At 33.0% G+C, this 19,836-nt stretch overlaps 1 protein-coding gene across 1 annotated transcript; it reads right to left on the bottom strand.

The window, feature by feature from the left end:
• Positions 1-1,848: 1,848 nt before the first annotated feature.
• LOC112290470 (uncharacterized) lies at positions 1,849-10,318 on the bottom strand. Its single transcript, XM_090255404.1, has 16 exons — positions 9,344-10,318; positions 8,750-8,903; positions 8,419-8,576; positions 8,079-8,222; positions 7,502-7,660; positions 7,133-7,333; positions 6,731-6,810; positions 6,355-6,505; positions 5,963-6,172; positions 5,627-5,686; positions 5,219-5,301; positions 4,790-5,079; positions 4,549-4,640; positions 3,004-4,461; positions 2,441-2,643; positions 1,849-2,240 (listed from the first exon to the last, which is right to left on the bottom strand). The coding sequence occupies exons 1-16, from the start codon at positions 9,566-9,568 to the stop codon at positions 2,063-2,065; spliced, it is 3,846 nt and encodes a 1,281-aa protein (XP_090111530.1). The 5' UTR covers positions 9,569-10,318; the 3' UTR covers positions 1,849-2,062.
• Positions 10,319-19,836: the final 9,518 nt, after the last annotated feature.

The raw sequence follows: 19,836 nt of genomic DNA, 5'->3' as shown, positions 1-19,836 counted from the left end.
TATATGTGGAAAGATTAATTAATTCTAAACATTGGTATTATTGAAATAACTCATATTGATCAATCAAATTCTGCCATTTAGAAACAGCAGCCCACATGTGTTGTGTCCCCCAAAACTATGACAAAAATATTGATGGAGTAAAGGCAGCTTTCTGGTTAGTATTTTGAAGTAGTATTTCAATTCTATTCACCTCAAAAGATTATTTTTAATTTTTACAAACATACATACACCAAAAAATTGCACTTGAAGCTGCAAGGTTGTTGACATGTGAAATGATTTGGAGAACAATTAAAGGGGCTACTGGTGAGGGGAGACAATACACTGTAAAAGACCATAATGCTTTCTACCTTAGAACACTGTTGATTTACTGGAAGCATATGGTATGTATGTATATATATATATATATATATATGTATGTATAGTTTTATTTTGTGTAAAAAATTTGAACCTTCTGCTTTGAGAAATATACTCTTGATTCAACTTGTATGGTATGGTTCAACTTCAACTCAAGAGAACATATACATTGAAACAGACAAAAAGTGCTTTTGCAGGTTCCCTACACAAGCACCTAAAAGTAGTATGGGCAAAGCATATCAGACAGGCTGTTACACTTCTTTTTTTTTTCTTATTATTCTCATGCATTGGTTTACTTCCACCAGAATTAATTCCAGTCAAAATTTATATCCAAGAACTTGGAAAACAGCAACAAATCATGCAAAATAAAGAGATCCTCAGCTTGGAGTGCACTCACAAACTCTCCCACTGTGGGACTGAAAAAGCATATGTTCTAGGTTTGGGGTCCTGAGGAATATGCCACTATTAAACACATGATCCGAAGGTTACAAATTCCAAGATTGACATCTTCTAACTGCTTTCAGATTTGCTGTACAGAGTGATATGCCATGAAGCACCTTAATACTATCACCAGGTCTGGCACTATGCTATTGAGACCCTCTGAGACAGTCCACTACAGACACCACAACGTAAGCTGGTGCAGAAAAATCTTTTAATACAAGAAAAATTGTAGGATATATGATACACTCAAGGATGGTCAAGCAAAAATTCCAAAACTTTTGTGAACTACAAGGACGGCCTTTTTCTCGTGTCCCCTACTCTGCTTGCTTTTTAGACGCTTGAACACCAAGTTATCTGGAACCCAAAACCAAACCGTGCACGCAAGCACTGAATTGGAGGGTTTTTTTTTTTTTTTTTTTTTTTATAGATATTAAATGCTTTCCTCCAATCAACTCCTACATAAATGTACATATGCATGTACACAGTATTGTTTTTATTCATGAATGTGCAGCTGTGAGTGGAAACACACGAAGCACACTGTACACTTGTCTTGACGTAGGTGGTTACCTTTGTACATGAGGAATGTCTCCTTTCCGGAATCCTGACCCCCCTCTCTTCTATGCTGATGATGAGCCAACAAAGCCAACAAATGTAGGTCAGAAAAACATGGTCGTGCCGGAGAGTGGAGAGGCACCGACAAATCAGGTTTTCTATTCCTCAACAAGGACAGGACCACGTGGAGTATCTGACCGAATTGGAATGCCAATCAAATATTTCTATGTTGACAACACAGTTCTCACATGACGTTTAGGAACTGGCTCAGTTCCATAAACCTTGCGTCTCCTTGGGCCCCATCGATGCTTCCAAGCCCACACACTACACTAAAAATCTCTAGGGAAATCTTCGGCTAATCATTTAAATCATTCTCACATAGAATGTGTTCAATCCATAAGTACGAACTGGAATAATTGAGGAACAAGAGCTATTCTTGATCATCCCAATACAAGACAAAAATTCCACATGTATTTTTAAGAACACTCAAACCCAAAAACAAAAACCAAAAATCCAAAAATCGACATCAAAGCAGAAAAATGATACAAGTCGCAACAGTCACTTCAGTGACCTCTTTCTCCTTGGTTATCTGCATGATTCCGTAGCAACGTGTTCGCAAATGTTCACTGCAGAGTGCAGTCCTTAAATGAGATTGGAAGATTACACCAAGTAGAATATGTAAAATCTTGAAGGATGATAAAAAAAAATCATAAAATCATGTAAGCTTGCGATGTCTCAATGCGCGTTCCATTCTAACTTCAGGTCCAGCTGTAGAGGGGGTCAACTGAGGATAAAACGAAATGTAATCCAGCCTGGCCAATCTTCCCAAGCTCCTACACCGCTGGGGCAGAAGTTGATTTACACACTCGTCATGACCGAGTCGCTTCTCCTCCCTATGATATAGATAAAACCGTCAGTGCAATCGTTAACTGTTTACATTCATTTTCACTCTAACATCATAGCCACTGACATTTGTGACGAATCAAAGATCGATCAGTACAAGCACAGAATGAAAGCAATAAATTTAATCCAATAGCGGAATAAACTGTCAGAGAAGACATATCGTAGTAGAAGGTAGAGAATTTAGAGGTACCTAACAATCTCTTGCTGAGAAAAAGATGGTCTCACTTCCCAAGTTCCAGCAGAAGGACCGTTTGAAGGTAAGAGTTTGTTCAAAGCTTGATTAAGCCGCAGCTGTGCAAGCACCGCAGCTGATTCTGTACAACTATCACCGCTGCTATCTCCCCTATAAGCATCGTTCCCTGGTCTTTGCTGCTCTACAGACACCTCAACATGCTGCGCCACAAAACCAGACCCTAAGTATCAAACACAATAAAAAAAAATAAAAAATAGACACGATTCCAATCTAATCAATTCTGTGCAAACTAGAAAGACTCTCGACAAACCCTCTAAAAACACATCATGTCCATGATCACGCTTTGTAAATGACACGTCTCTCAAGGAAGAAAAGGAAATATCGAAGCAGCAGAGTTGTAAGGTGACATATGAGACGACAGCAACAACCTAAAGTGCAATATGAGATTTAGTGCGACAACTTTATTTAGTCCTTAAAAGAAAAGGAAATAATAGATAGTACATCTCTTATTTTAAAAAGTCTACAAGAAATAACTCATCGGTAGAGAGAGACGAAAATACCTTAAATGCTGATGTAGTTCGGCTAGAAAGAAAATCACATGACGAGAGATCATCCAGAATGTCGTCCAACAAAATACTGGCACCATTGTCCATGTCTAAAGTGAAATGCTTTTTCAACGGCAGACTTCTTAATTCTGACCATGTATACTCCATCACGGCACTTGTTAAATTAAGAATTTTACACTCAAGGGGTAGGTCTGGGATATGTGAATGTTCACCCGCACAAGTCGAAGTTTCCACATCATGATGAATTGTAAGGTTATCAATTGGAATTGTTGTTAAATCCGGTTTACTCTCTTCCACTGGCCTGTTCACAGAGACTTCTTGAAGTCCTGAAGGAACAATGCTCTGAACGGCGAAATTAGTAGACTGAGAGGCTGTGGCATCCGATACATTTACACTTTGCTGGACAGAATCAGCGCCCAAATCAGCCATGATTGGATGAGTCACACTAAAGTGTAATCCAGGAATACACTCGTGTCCACGAAGTAATCCTTCAACGTCTGGCAGGCTTCCAGTACACAGCGTATCAGAATCTAAAGGGGGTAGTAGCTTCGGATGTTCATCATACTGAAAACCAGCGTAGTTTCTGATCGCACGAGCTGGATGCATCGCAGGCCTGTCCTGATCATGTGACAAGCATGCGGGTGTCAAATCGTCTTCCCGCTCCTCAGAACTACTGCGGTGATGTTCTTGCAGTAGGCACAAAGTGTCTTTGGTGCATTCATTACTAGCAGTCTGGGCATCAGGGCTGTCGTATGAACCCTGCATCAGCTTCATAAAGGAGAAACCATTCGAAGGCTTGATGCATGACTTTCCATTTTCATCTTTTCGGGCAGCAGCTTGAAGTTTCTGCAACGCCTTTCGAGCCCTGGAGTGAGCGTCCGCTATGGACTTCAACTCGTCAAATCTATGGCGAGACCACACATTGACTTCGAAGTCCACCATTTCCCTGACTTTCTGATTTGCATCTTCAAGACGTTTAGAAACCATAGTTGTCAGCTGGCACGATACCGTACAAGGAAAGAGTAGAGGGAGTATACGATGTTGACAATCATAAGCAAAGAGCCGGTCGGAATCCAAACACATTCCTTCACGGATATTCCTTGGGTCAGGTTCTTGACAAATGCCAACCATTTCCGAATTATTCTTGGGCTTAATGTTATTAAGTTCCTCATCAATAAGGAGCCTGTCAGCCGTGTGTATTCTCGTGGCAGGAACTCGAGGACAACCATCCAACTGCAACAAGCAATTAACCAGATTTGGGTTTTGCTTATTGGTTTGCGCAGACAATGAACCCTCGACAGCACTAATATCTTTCCAGTATTTGGAGTCAGAAGGAGATCCCTGAGTCCAGAATTGGAGAAGCATCAGGAGCTTGCGGAGGTCATGATCGCTTGTCTTCACAATGTGCTCGACTATATCCGGGCTGCACGACACTCCCTCCGCCATACAAACCTGCGCTCGCGAACAGAACATACTTTAATACTCGTGTCACATCAAAACTTCTCAGTCAATCCAACAAGAATGGTAAAATCCTCTCACCATGCATGCGTGTGCAACTAATTCAGCCGTTGATGGTTGCTCAAATCTGATGACTTGCAGCCCCCTAACCTGTGGCAGTGCTGGCTTTTGACCTGATCACAAGCTTCAGATGTGAGTATTTGACCGGACCATAGGCACGTGAGCAAAGTTTCCAAATCAACAGATGTAAGTCTTGAGGACTTTAGACGGAAAAGATTAGAAGAAAGGATAGTGGATAAGTGTTCCAGAATCGGAGTATTACTGTTGCTGCTAAATATGATAGGGCACTTGGAGGTTTTAGACAGCTGCGTCAGTGCGTTCATGAATCCAGAGTCTTCCTCAAACACTATGTCCACGTCTTCGAAAAGAATGACTCTTAATCCTCGCAACGAAGGAGGAGGCAGATTGCTTCGATAGGCACTCTGTGATTGCGGTACCTGATTTTCAGGTTCTCCGCAAAAAGAAATACTCTTTCGACAACCCTCTCCTTGTTTCAACATTTGATATGCATCTAGCTGCTCATCAGAAGCGTCCATTGCAGCAGATAATTGCCTTCAAAATAAGAACGAATGCGTTGGTATAGTGTACGCTTACTACAATATTCTAAAAAGAAATGCTTGAGGAAGCACAAAAGATTGTATAGAACCAAGAATATGTGACCAATATTGAGCAGGGTATACATCTCGCAAACCTCTTGCTTAGACCATGAGATCCCATAGCCTGGCTGAATTTGTGCTTTATTAATGCTCCACTTCGACATTCCGAAGCATTGACCTGCAATAGCCAGAAAAAAAAAAGGATTAATAGATTCCTTGAAGTTCAACTGCTCACTAAAATATATTCTGAATGAAAATAGCGTATCCAGTTCACAGAGTATCACCATGCTGGAGAATTGCCCATACACATGCCCACCACTGTAACTAATGCAATTTCAAGAAACAAACAATACCGACTTCTGTAACGACGTTGTCGATGGAATGCACCTGACCCGTGACATCAGCATAACATTAACACCTCCGAATTCAGTGTACTAATTAAGCTATTTGAAACTAAGTGGTGGTCTATGCAACTGACACCAAAATCAACTTTGAGTACACACCTCAATTACTGTAAAGCCGTGTTCCATGGCACATGCATAAATTGCTGCAGATTTGCCACACTGAATACCCACACCAATCACAGGTATCAATCCACCCCGTCAGATACATCTGACTGAGAGTTACAAGATTGTGTAGAAAAAGTTGAGAATGGCAGAACCGTAAACGTTGAAGATTACTCTGGCCAACTGACTCCTTACATGCACTGAAATAAAAGGACTTGAGACTCGCTGGTACAAAATGTAATGCAGATTAAACAGATCATAATAAAATAAAATAAAGTTTAAAACCCTCAACTTTCGCAATTAAATGAACAAATTAACTTTGAATGAGCTTACCCCAACAGGTCCCGTGACAAGGAGACAATTATATAAATCGTCATTGTCATCGATTTCGGAAGGCGAGTCTTCAAAATCACTGTCATCATCAATGAAGCTGCCTTCTTCTTCTTCTTTATTTTTCACTGAACCCTTTTGTTGAAGAATCTTTTCTCCCCAGCTCTGAAGCCAGGAGCTTAGAGTTTTAACACACTCTTTATTTCCACAAACCTACAAACCACATAGTAAAATGCTTAGAAGACTCAATGACCAACTGAGAAGCCGTTGAACTACTTGCATCTTGCAACAGAGAAACAAATTCTGCAGCAGGAAAGAACTTGTCAATATGAAGGATTCATCAATTAGATGTTATTGGAATCAAAACACTGACATAGCGGCAAAAAACTAATGACCTCTTGACATGTTTGAGGCTGATATTGATCAGTCCACAATGCGTTCCGACTGCTATTAACATCTTTCAATTGACGCTCTGTCGAAGTTTGTAGTGCTGAATTTGGCTCAAGGAAGTCTTTATGCACATAGGGATAGTAATACGAGGAAAACCTGTAAAAAATCAAGTGTTTCATCCACTTAAGTCTCGAAAACAAAAAGGAATCCCAAATATCAAGTCCACAGAAAGAACTAGGAAAGTTGATGTTAGATGCAAAGTTCTAACATGAGCTGCGAAGAGGACCTCAACAAAAACTGTGGCGTAAACAGAAGCGGTTCAGGATATTAGCACAACGGAGTTTGAGGAAAACATGAGAAGGAAGCTACGACGAAACTCACATTTGCACCAGCTTATGGGTTTCAGCAGCGACAGATTCCACCTCCTCACCAAGCAAGAACTGTGTACCTGCATCTTTACCCTGTCACAGCAGGGTACCAGCCTGTTCAGCACAAGTTCTAGCTATCTAAAACCTCTTGAACTGAAGTATGCCAATTCCTGAAAATGAGTTAATTTCAGAAATCCTTTTAATTTAGGTCTCATTCAGCTCGCATTAGATTGTTCGCCTAGAAGCTTAGAATGGCCTACGCCGACTCATGATGATCCACTTAATATCTTGGCACAAGACCTCGATCAATTATATAAACATCTTGACCCAAGATCCTAAGAAGACGAGAAGGTGGTCTACAATTTCCATCCTTGGATAGTGAAAAAGATCTTCTAAGAGCTGGTGTGACATGTACCGTCAAGTAGTCGATAACACGCCTAAAAGCATCAACTCTTGAAAGGGGTTGCATTTTCCGCTTCTCTGAAGACGGCCAAGTCCATGAATATGAAGGCTGGGAGGCTAAGAACGAATAGACCCCCTCAATTTTCTGATCTGCTTTAGCAGGCATATCACGCCACGTCCAGTTTGAATTCCATACCGGCTTTGTCTCATCCTCCTTAAAATCCTCATCCCACAACAGTCCAATGTAAACGAACACCTCTTGTGCAGGTAGACCTTACAAATCCAACTGATTCCTAACTGAGATTGATGCGAGCAACCATCGCTAGCAGCTTCACAAGCGTAGCATAAATGAAAGCATGAGTCCATCGATCTAACAACATACCGCCATATTTTGTGTTATATGAAAGGGCGCAGAAGGAGGCAGACTGTCGCTTTCCAAGCTATGCAGAGGCTCATCAACTGTCATGGCTTTTGCACCCCCCAAATTTTGTCGAGCAAAAAAGGGGTGAGGGGGTTTAAGGGGGCTCATTCGACGAGGTTTCTGCAGACAGACGATGATGGCTGAAGTTGATCAAATAAAAATAAGGTTTTGATTTACTTGCTTCCAGTTCTGGTCAGCTAATCGGAATTTTATTTAAATTAGTAAACATGTAGTGGCGTCACACGTTGGCAATTTGACATGTACATCATTCACCAAAAACCTTCGTGCTTGCATAACATACAGAACTCAACTAAAAGAGAAACATACTTGTGGAAATTGTTATTGAGGATCCAAATTGGTGATGGCTTGTCAGTGGATATTAGACACAGAACTGATTAAGCAATGAAACAACTCGTATAATCTGAGCAAAATCCGTCAAGAATGAACCAGCACATAGCTTCTTTGCAGTCCAACACAACGTAAGTACAGAATGACATGTTCTGAACAAAGAAATACCCAGCAGATTCAGGATTCGTACCTCGGCACAGTCTGAAGCTGAATTAAGACTCCGACCTTTAGTGGCATGTATTGCCTCGTCTGTACCCAAAGACCGTGCACCACCCGACTTTGGACGAGCAAAGAAAGGATGTGTTGCCTTGCCTGCACTTAACCTCGTATTTTCCTACAGAAAACACGATGATACGACGTTTAAGGGAGAGTGACACCACAAGCTGATGTGTCATCACACATCAGTTTACCCCTACTTGAAAGCATATTACGAAAATAATCCGCTAGTGGGTTGAATATCGCAATGTCAGTAAGATTTTATGAATAATTACTAAAGTGACAGTATTCGTAAGCAGACTTGGATGGCTTACCTCTGCCGCAAGCCTTGCTTGCAGAAAAAGGTCAGCACCATGAACTCCCACAGATGGCTTAGTATCCAGAACACTCTGCTGAGGTTTACGTTTCTTCTTTGCTGTGGATGTCTTCGATGATTTTTTGGAGGGTGATTGCCCCACTTCCTGTTTATGTTCTGAGAACGAGCCAACGGACATTAAATGACATTAATTGAACCGAAAGCCAAGAAAATATGAGATGTTGAGCGAGTACAAGAAAGTTACCAGTAGAAAAATAGAGAAAATCAATCCTAGTATTAACAGAGTTTCAAAATGAAATGCGCGCAAGTTATAGGCCTAACGAATATACCGGGGGGGCACTGAAGTTGGGATCCTCCCGTCTGAACATCTTGCAATGAAGGTACATTTTCTACCTCCTTTTTCTGATCTTTTCGTACATTTGCCTTCTTACGAGATGGTTTCTTGTCAAATATTGTCGCCAGGACCGACGTCACCGAGGGCTCCTGAATAGATTTGGCAATACGCAAATTAGCCAACATATAATTCAAGCTCGAGTGGAACCCAGCCCAATTGAACACAGACGAACGCATTGAATTGAAAAATAACATAGAACCCAGACGCCCCGCCAACTGAAATCCTCCTCTAAAATAATAAAAACTTTAAAATACTGAGCTTCACCTCGAAGTAATGGTATTAAACTCATACTGAAATGTGTAGCTCCTGAGGTTTGAAAGTTAACGGCAGATTGGGACGCAACCTTATCGAGGAACATTCTCCTACACCTATCTGTCTATCGCTTTAGCCATTACTGGACAGTTCTACCTCAAAATTCAATATTAGGCTATGTTTCATTTGAGTTCAATGTAAACACATACAGTACGGAAAAGCATCACCAAATCAAACAAATTGATGGACTCGGCGACCAGTGAATGCTAGGAAGCACCTGAAAATCGTCGTCCTTCTCTTCCCCTGCAACGCTTGCATTCTTATTAACTTCTACCACAAGGTCCGCTACGGGGGCAAGTTTCGCCTTTTTGGACAAAGGTATGAAAAAACTGGCAGCGGCATTTAAATTTCTCTTGCCCTTCGCCACGCCTGAATCATGCTCAGCTGTAGCAACCACATTTGCATTAGTGGGGTCATCGTCCCCACCGCCACCAGTCGCCATCCTGCGTGCAGAGACCTGTCAACCACCCGTGTTGCTCGAAAAACCCAAAACCTGCGGTTCCGAAACCTCCGATAACACCCAGAACCTGCAACCTTTCCATGTGCATCAAACCCGACACAATCCGGCGTCTTCAATTGCCCCCCACCCACATGGAACCAGAATAGAAAGCCCAGCGTCAACCTCAAGCTCCACTGCACCAATCCCCGTCCGACGCGACACAGCCGCCCTGGGTTCCAAACACACGGCTCCCCTGACTGTTCTTCCTCCACCAACACAATGCACTTACCACCTGCTCCTTCTCGGAGAAGCAAGCACATCACAACAAGAACCCTGATCGGAGCCTCCTCCTCCTCCCCCTCCTCCTCCTCCTCCTCCTCTTCATCAACACCCCTTCATACCCCACCACCAACGAAACCTTCCCGACCCGACCCGACCCAATTCAACTCCATCGTTGACCCCCCAAATTCCTCGAAACCCAATACCGTCGTCAAATCCCCGCTACGCACTCAAAAAAAACCTCGACGTGCAATCAGAGGTCGGACGAGGCACGAACAGAAGAGAGTAATAAAAAATAAAAATTAAAAATTAAAAAAAAAAAGTGAGAGATCCGGATACAAAATGAGCAACCCACGTGAGTGGGTTTTATGAAACTCGAGCTAATATAGTTCCGGAGCACAACGGCGGTATCGCCATAGCGATGGAGGCACCCACCCACCCAACCACGATGATCCTGTTCGGGTTTCTTCTTCGGGTTTCTACTTCTTCTTCGGCTTCGGCGTCGTCGTTTTTCTTTCTCCCGCTCCGGGATTGCCTCCCCCCCTTCCTGGGCGGAGGCGGGAGCGGGGTTCCAGTTTGGACCAGATCTGGGGTCCCATTCCCACCGCCACGTTCGCTCATCGTTAACTAGTTGTGTGAAAAGGGATATATCATATGTGGCATTTGGCTTTCGCTAACGTGTGAAGAATCAGACTGTGGAAACTATTTTCTTTTTTTTATTATTTTTAGAAGTGACATTGTATTATTTTCAATTTTGTATTTTGGATATATATTTTTAAAATATATATTTTTTACTTCTTTTTTCATATATATATATATATATATATATATATATATTTTTTTATATATATTTATATTTATATATGTTTAAACTAATTATTTAGTTTAGCATAACTGAATATAATCATTGTGTCCAAATTATTGTATTAGAAACTACAATATATTATTCCATAGTTTAATACAGCACTTTGAGAACAATCAGATAAAATCCCAAAAGATACATAATTTTCTTCTTGAACAATTTTTTAAATATTGCACATTGATTGAACCAATAAACATAGTATAAAAGTAATTGTAAACCACATTTTAATTGGATTTATATATGTGTGTGTGTGTGTATGTATATGTATATATATATATATATATATATATTTGTTTATCAATCTTTTATATACACATAATTTGTGGAAACATTATTTATCAAATTTTGTAACAATTAATTTTTTTTTTTCCTGTAAAGTCTTCTTATAAATTCACTAAAGTACATACATAATACTCACATAGTACATGTGTAAGTATTTTACATAATGCATTACAATAGGATTTGATACTATATTTCTTGTCTTAATTATTTTGTGTTCATCGTAGAAAGTTATCAACTACAGTACTAGTGCAAAAAATCAACTTTTTAAAGTAAAAGGAAAAAAAAAAAAAAAAAACATAATTATACATTATAATATTTTAAATTTTTTAAAAAATATTGGTCAACACTCTTAATAGTAACATACATCTTATATCATATAAAAAAACAATAAAATATTATGTTATATATAACAAATTTTATTAAAAAAAAATATTGTGAGTTTCTATTAGTATGTAAAATTCTACATATTTTTTTTTATGTAATAGAAAAACAAGTGCACATGAATAATAATTAAGTTTCTAAATTTTTTAAAGAATAATTTTGAATTACTAAAATTAATTAAATATAAAAGATTATATATTTTCAATACAAAACTTTAAATTAAAAACATGATTTTTACTTAGTTTATTCTTGTTGTGCTCTTATGTTATTTATTGTAAAACAATATGATACATGCAAATAATTTTTTTAAATACATTTAATATTCTTGAAGATTTTATATTCAAGTATATATATATATATATATATATATATATGTATCTTCTTATCTTTTTGTATAGTATATATCTATGCTATTTGCTATGATATTATCCTACTTATCAACTCTTATTACTATATAATAGAAAATATCAAATATTGTTAAATCAAAAGGAATCCTTATAATTAAAAAAATTAAGTTTAAATTAAATTATATATCTATATATCATTTAATAATAAATATAATTTCAAATTTCATATTTTAACTTCAAAAACAGAATAAATAGTATAATTAATAGTTTTTTTAAAATTTAAAAATGTATTGCTAATGTCATGATTTTTTTGAAGTATATATATGTATATATATAATTTATTTTATTTATAAATATATAAAAATATTTTCATAGTTTGTATTTTAATAAAATTTTAAGGATACATAAAAGAAAATAAATAAGATTTATATATAATAAAACTATATTTACTTACATTGATAATATTCTATTAAAATCTTTTATAAGTTTTTGAGATTTGTAATTTTAGCTGAATAATATACATGAATGTAATTTATTAAAGTTTTTGAAATGAAACGATATTTTATATTATTAATGTTTATATACCATCTCATTAGAAAATAAAAAGAAAAAAAAGAAAAAAAAGAATCAAAGTCAATAATAACTATAGTAAAAGGAAACAAAGGAATAATACAGTTTTTACATATTAAAAATATTCAAATTAATAAATGTAGAACTAGTACAAAAACCATATAAGAATACACAAAGACTAATTAACTTAAATATTAATGCATCAAATATATAATAAATGTCAAAGACAAGCAATACAAAGACTATTACAATTTTGTAAGAAGAATAATAGTAAAAACCAAGGTGGCTATATATACTATACAAAAAAGTATAAAGAATAATGTGACTATTGCAAAGAATACATATTTCTACAAATTTCAATAAAAACGTATCAATAATATTATTACATAAAATAAGTTATTAAGAACATTTATAAAATTATATCAAAGCTTAGATTTAAAATGAAGTTTTTTGTAAGATTTTAGCACAAAAATAATATTATATCATCAAGACTTTAGTAAGAAATATGATTCTTTAGTAATTAAATCTAATATATCATGAAAAAATTATTTAATATTCAGATTTTGATTATTTCATAAATATTAATAAATTAAAATATTTTTAATATATTTATTTGAGTGTAGTTATATTTAAAAGATTTAAAATTGAAAATAGATTAGAATTTCATCATAATAAAATATTTCAATTTCTATATATAACTATTTATATGTATACATATAAAATACTTATCAAGTAAAAATAATCATTAAAATGCACACAAATACTTTTAAAGTTAAAAAATAATTTAATATTTTTCTTTAATTTCAAATCACTTGTATAATTTTAAATTTAATATTAAATATAATTTTGAATTTTAAAACTAAAGTTTTAGAATATTTTTAATTTATTATTTCTTATTTATGTTTTAAATATTATTTTATTTTTAATACAAAAACTTCAAAACTGAAAATTGATTCAATTGGCTCCAATGACAACTATCAAATTATGCTATAAAATTTAAAAATTTATTAAAAATAATTTTACCAAGTTAATTTTTTTTAAATCTAATATTTCAAATTTTTGTAGAATCAATACTATTAAAAATAAATCGCTTTTGAATAGAAATCTAAAATTCAATGAAAAAAATACATCAAGCATAAAAGAAATTATTTTGATTACAATCAATTTCAAATAAGAATCATATATATTGATTTAAAAAAATAATATAAGAAAAAATATTTTAAAAAAAATTATATATTTAAAGACAAATAACTATTTGGACATTAAATAAAAGTAAAATAAAAAACCAAATAAATCCTATAATAAATTATTTTACATATTATAGCTCAATTTATATTGCATGTTGTAATACTTAAGAAGAAATAGCTTATTTTAGACATATATCTAATTTGTATCAAATATATATTTTGTTTGATAAGCTACTAATCATTTATTAATAATAAGTATATAACAAACTATATCTTGATATCTCACATGTATAATATTTATTTTTATTTTCAACATTACTATGTTTTTTTTTACACATAGAATGATCAATTATTTTTTTGAAAATATAATATAAATAACTAAATAAATACTTTACTAATAATATTTATATTTATTTTGATAGTTTTATTTTACAAATATGTACAATCAACCTTATTACCAACAATAATTGTAGATGATTTTTGAATTCTTTAAATTCAAGAATTATTATTATAATATATATTTCTAGTAATGTATAATTATGATCATAAAAAATAAGAGCAAATCCATGATTAAATCATCAACAAACTTTTGAAGAATATAATTATTAATTTTAAATAATTCTTTTGCATTCCTTGAGAATTTCTTTGGAATGGATGCTCCATCTAGAAGGAAGATTTAGCCACTTATGATTTTTATCTCAACTAATTAGAGGAGACCAATGATACTTGACTTGACTATATGCAAAGAATTTGAGTCCCACTAGAAGTCGATATGAGTTCATGGAATATAATGAATTTGATTATGGAATAGATAAAATACTTAGATGAAAATCATCTATAAATACATGGAATATGTAGTCTAGTACAAACAATATATGCCTCAATATTTTTTAAGATTATTGTGTTAAATAATCTTTTATATTAAAATAAAAAATAATATTTTTATCAGTCCTATAAGTATGGCTTGACTATCATCTCATTGGACAATAGAAGATTTGTGTTAAGTCCATTTCTTATGTCTATACTTATAAAAGGATCTCTCCCTCTCCTTCCTCCTCCTCTTTCCTCTCTTTAAAGAAACTATGCTATAACAATGTTGATCCTTGAACTACTTTGCATGTATTGAGCATTGCAATTAACTAAATTGATATTGGTGAGAATAATGTGTAAGTTGCATTAGACTAAATCTTATTATGGAACTAAAAAGAATATTAGGGCAAGTTTAAATTGAATTGGCTAAAGTTGAAATCATTATTTTTTTCATCTATGGCAATAATGCAATAAGATCTTATAAACTTGGCCCAAAATATGCCTTGTTTTTTATGTCACTTCTTCTTATAGTATGAAACTACATCAATGATGATGAACTCTCTTGTATATATAATATTTTTTTTATAGCCATCATTTTATAGATATTGTACTTTTTTAATATTATCATGGACTTAAATGCATAAGTAGTTGATATAATATAGTAAATGTTTTAGCCAAGCATTCAAGTTAGCAGACTTTATTACTATGAAGGCCAAATCCAATAGAACTATAAGTAATTACAATTTGGAACCATACAATATTTCAAAGAGAGAGCATCATGTACTCAATTGCATACTTATGCAATAGGCAAGAATGATTGCTAGTAGCATTATGTATTAGTACTCATTATTTTTGCCATTTTCATGTAGTAATATAACTATAAAATAAAAAATAAAAATATGGATGTTATTTTAAAAGATTCTAATAAAAAAATGTAGTAAAAAATAAGTATAAATAATAAAAAGATAATAAAAAATTTAGTCTTAATATTATATTTTGTAGAAATGAACTTCTATTTACTTTATAGAAGTATACATAAGCCACATCAAAATAAATAAAATAAGATATTAATATAAGAATATTTAAAAAATAATTAATAATAAGTTAATATAAAAATTATCTCAAATTATTAAAATTTGATATTTAGAGAGGACTAGTTGTCAACCAAGGTCGAAATCAGATTCTAAGGCATAAAACTAAGCATTTACATTATTTTTAGAGTTCTTTTGTAAATCAAAGAGTAGAATTTGGAAACAAACTTGAAAAGAGATTTTTGAGAGTTTTTTTCATATTATTTGGATAGATATTAAGGTTTTGAAGGCTTTTCAAAGTTAGAGATGTACTCAATAGGTTTAGATTTTGAAAAATAAAAATAAGTTTATAAATTTCAAGATTTTATAAATAATACAATATGTATATATATATGTAAATTTGGATGTTTTTTTTATTATCCTTATTATAAATATATGTAAGAAATTTAAAGTCTATCAAGTAGTCAAATTTAAGAGTACTAAAATTTATATGGATTATGGTCTTTGATAATTGAGATTTAGGATTAATAATTTTTTTATACAATACGAAAATATTTGCTAATTTAATTATTGCAAAAATTGATGAAAAAAAATTAGATTTAAATATCTATATATAAATAAAATTTTGAAGCAATTGAATAATTCAACAAATAGAAATTTGTCTTAAAAAACCAATGTTGAAGTAAAAAAAAAGGCAACTAACAATCTGAAGGTTTTAGAAGCTTTTCTTGCAATTAAGAAGTTTAATTCTTCTCAAATTTTTTATGCTTATTAATTTCTTAATGATTAAAGTCAAGATAAAAATTGAGTCAAAATCTATTATTCACTTAATATTTATTGAGGTTTCAAAAAGCTATAGTAATTGATAAAAATTTATAGTGTTGTATTTAATTAAAGATTGATTAGTATTATTATAAATTAATTAAAATTTATTTAGGATTTTATTAGAGTTTTTAGGATCATTTTGTTGCAAGTTCTATTTTTCCATCTACAACTAGGTATTCAATACATTCTCAAGTAAACTTCACGTAATACAACACTATATTTTTCAATAAGAAAGCATAACATTTGGTTAAATTTTAAAGTCAATTCATTACATTGCAGATGGTATGATAAGATAGTTCTGTGCTTTCTATGGAGGTAGATGGCCAAGATATCCATCAATACATTATAGAATTTACTTTCTTTGTTGATTAATATTTCAATGAAACTACTATGCAACATTATGATGGAAGCAAAGAAGAATTGAGAAATTGGTTTGCAATCTTTTAACTCCAATGCCTAAACTTCTACAGATTTTGTGAAATAATAAGTAATAATTATCATATACTTGTGACCATTTATTGTTGTTATTGATAGTTTATAAGATTTATGCCAACTTAAGCAGAAAGTTCAAAAACAAAAATAAAAGTTAATACATGCAACTTGATACTTTTGTTATAAATACACTTCACTTGGCATATTAGGCATTCATGGATAAAATTTATTTTGTTGCTATCTGTACTAATATAATAATAGATTTTATGTAATCATTTAAAAATTTGTTGTGCTACAAAATGTCTCGATTTATGTGCCGTATGATATAATTCTAAGATTTAAGAGAAGTTAGAGGCTTTGAAAACTCCCAAGATATAAATATCTTTTGAAAGTATTTTTTTATAAATGAAGATGTATCAAGGACATAAATCTTAAAGAAAAGAAAAAATTCAATACATTCTTGTGTTATTGAAGAGAACTAAAAGGTCACTCAAAAGGTGATGTAATATTAAACTAGAATAGCTATTGCTAAAAACAAGAAGTCTGGAAAGTCTAGAAATAAGATTAAGGACTAAAAAAGCATTGATAAGAGTGAAGAACGCTTCATTCTTGCCTCCATATATACTCTCTAACTAATAGCTATATGGAAATATTCTATAGGACCTCCAACATGTGTTGACTTTATTAGCTACATGTCTTAACTTACAAGACAAGTTATCTATATATGTATCACGTAGTTAGCTTGTTCTACAAACTACTATATGGAATTAACTTGTTCCACAAGCTATCAACACGTGGTTAACTTGTTGGCCAAGTTTCTAACCTACAAACACATCTAAGGTCAAAATTGTATCTATAAATCTTCTAGGAAGTTTTTCTAGAAGGCTTTATGAAATTAATCCATATTTATCTATTTTTATCTAATTATATAAGTAACTATTAGAATAAATATATGTATCTGTGACATTATCCTTCTTTTTTAGGGACAAGCTCCATGAAGAGCGGTCATCATCTTTGATAAATCTTTACAATTCTTCAACTTGGTTTTCATGGGTATCGTCAATGAAAGGCTTCAATCTTCTTTGTTACATTTGCGAGATTTTTAGTTGGTTCCTATGTATATTTGCTAATATCATATCCATACCTATAAACAAGATATTCTAACATATTTTGGCGCTGTCTTCAGTTTAAAACTTCTTCCATCTTGAACTCTTGATTATTATCTATTTTTATAGGAAGAGGTGGCATTAATTTTTTTCTAAAGATATTCATTATCTTATACGGCTCAAGAAAGAATACATAAAATACAGGGTGGATCTTCATAAAATCAGGTAGATATAATCGATAAACAATAGGATTGATTTATTCACAAATAGGAAAATGTCCTTGTCTACAATAGTCTAACTTGTCATAAAAAATAGTAGTTTTGATATTATGACAAAATAACTATATCTTGTCATCCACATTGAATTGTGATTGCTTCTTGCAATAGGCATCTACATATGTCTTTTGTTGTTCTTGAGCTTCTTTTAATTATGTCTTTATTTTTGCATGTAGCTTTGACAAATGATTTGTTAAAACTTCTACTGCAAGATTATCTACTTTTGAAAAGTCAAAAGTATCAAGATGTGGATAATAAACATAATTAACAAAGAAAGGTGTTTGTTGAATAAAATAATATACCAAATTATTGTATGCAAACTTTGCTAATGACAAAAGTGTTGTTCAATCAACTTGATGATAGTTGATAGTACACCTCAAATATTCCTCCAGAACTTGATTCACCTATTCCGTTTACTTATCAGTTTATAGATGAAAAGTTAAAAAAAGCTTTATATTTATCTTTAGAATGTTGAATAAGATTCTTTAAAATCTTCATACAAATTGAGTCTACCTATCTGATACAATATCCTTTGGTAATCCATGATAGCAATACATATTGTCAATGAAAAGCTTAGCTATTTCTTCACATGAAATAGATTTTGTATATTGTACAAAATGTGTCATTTTAGTAAAGCAATCTATAATTATAAATATAGAGTCATTTAAATTTGAGACTGGAAGATCCATGATAAAATCCATAGAAACAGAAGACCATGGTTGTTTTAGAATTGATAATAGTTGAAGTAGTCTATAAGCTCAATGGCGAGGAGTTTTGGATTTTGAACAAGTATCACATGATTGTACAAAGTCTTTGACTGTCTTCTACATTTGAGGCCACCAAAAATTTCGTCATATTAATTCCAAAGTCTTATTGTATCCAAAATATCCGACTGCTGAAAAATCATAACGAGCTTGAAGGACACATAATTGTGCCTTGCCTTTTGGAATATATAGATATTTTTTTAAATATAATAGGTTATTTTTAAACTCAAATTTTGAAGTATTATAAGACTTAGAAGAAGTATTCTTGATATCATGAACAAGAAGATCAGAGAATATACTTGATTGAATTTGCTTGACAAAGGTTGTATCAACAGTCAATATTGATTTTATTGCTCGAAGATGAAAATGCTCAAGCTTCAAGAGAATTGTATTTTGTTGATCAAAAGATACATCTCTTTCTTTTGGTACAAGATAAGAATGTCTATAAAAGGTGTCAAATAGACTTTGTTATTTTTCAAGTCGATAATTGATCTTGAAATTGAATCTAAATAAAGACATGCTCTAATGGGCCTGACGACAATTCAAAACATGTACTGACATGAAGTACTTGAGGTTCTTATAATCTATATATATGATGACTGGACTTGAAGTGCCTTCTAGATAATGATGCCATTCTTGAAATGAATCCGAAATTTCAAAGAGCTCTTTATCATGGATCTCATAATTAAACTTGGCTACTGAAAATTTCTTGGAATGAAAAGCTACTGGGTGGAATTTATCGTCTGTTCTCATTTGTGATAATACATCATTTATAACAAAGTTTGATGCATCTATTTCTATAAAAAATATCTTAAAAAAGTTGATACAATACAAGATTGGTGCAAAAATAAAATCCTTCTTTAAAGCATTAAATGATTCTTTTGCTTCTTTATTCCATTGAAGTTTGTCTTTACAAGTCAAACATGTAAGTAGAACTGCAACTTGAAAAAAGTTCTTGATGAAGATTTGGTAATAATTAACAAAGTTTAAAAAGTATTTCATATTTTGTATTGTTTTTGCAATCTTCCAATCTATGATAGTTTGAATCTTCTTAGCATCTATCATAAGGCCTTTGTTGGAAATGATGGACCTTAAAAAATCAACTTGAGTAGTGTAGAAT

Source organism: Physcomitrium patens, chromosome 13, assembly GCF_059467195.1.
Source record: "Physcomitrium patens ecotype Gransden chromosome 13, ASM5946719v1, whole genome shotgun sequence".
Classification (NCBI taxonomy): Eukaryota; Viridiplantae; Streptophyta; class Bryopsida; order Funariales; family Funariaceae; genus Physcomitrium; species Physcomitrium patens.
This window is presented reverse-complemented; position numbering and strand designations above follow the sequence as displayed.

Excerpts from the sequence above, each read along its gene's own strand:
- LOC112290470 (XM_090255404.1), bottom strand. The coding sequence starts at position 9,568 with ATGGCGACTGGTGGCGGTGGGGACGATGACCCCACTAATGCAAATGTG. Across the intron at positions 7,661-8,078 it reads CAGCTTCAGACTGTGCCGAG|AAACCTCGTCGAATGAGCCC; the intron begins GTACGAATCCTG and ends GTCTGTCTGCAG. Across the intron at positions 5,080-5,218 it reads TCTCATGGTCTAAGCAAGAG|GCAATTATCTGCTGCAATGG; the intron begins GTTTGCGAGATG and ends CTTATTTTGAAG.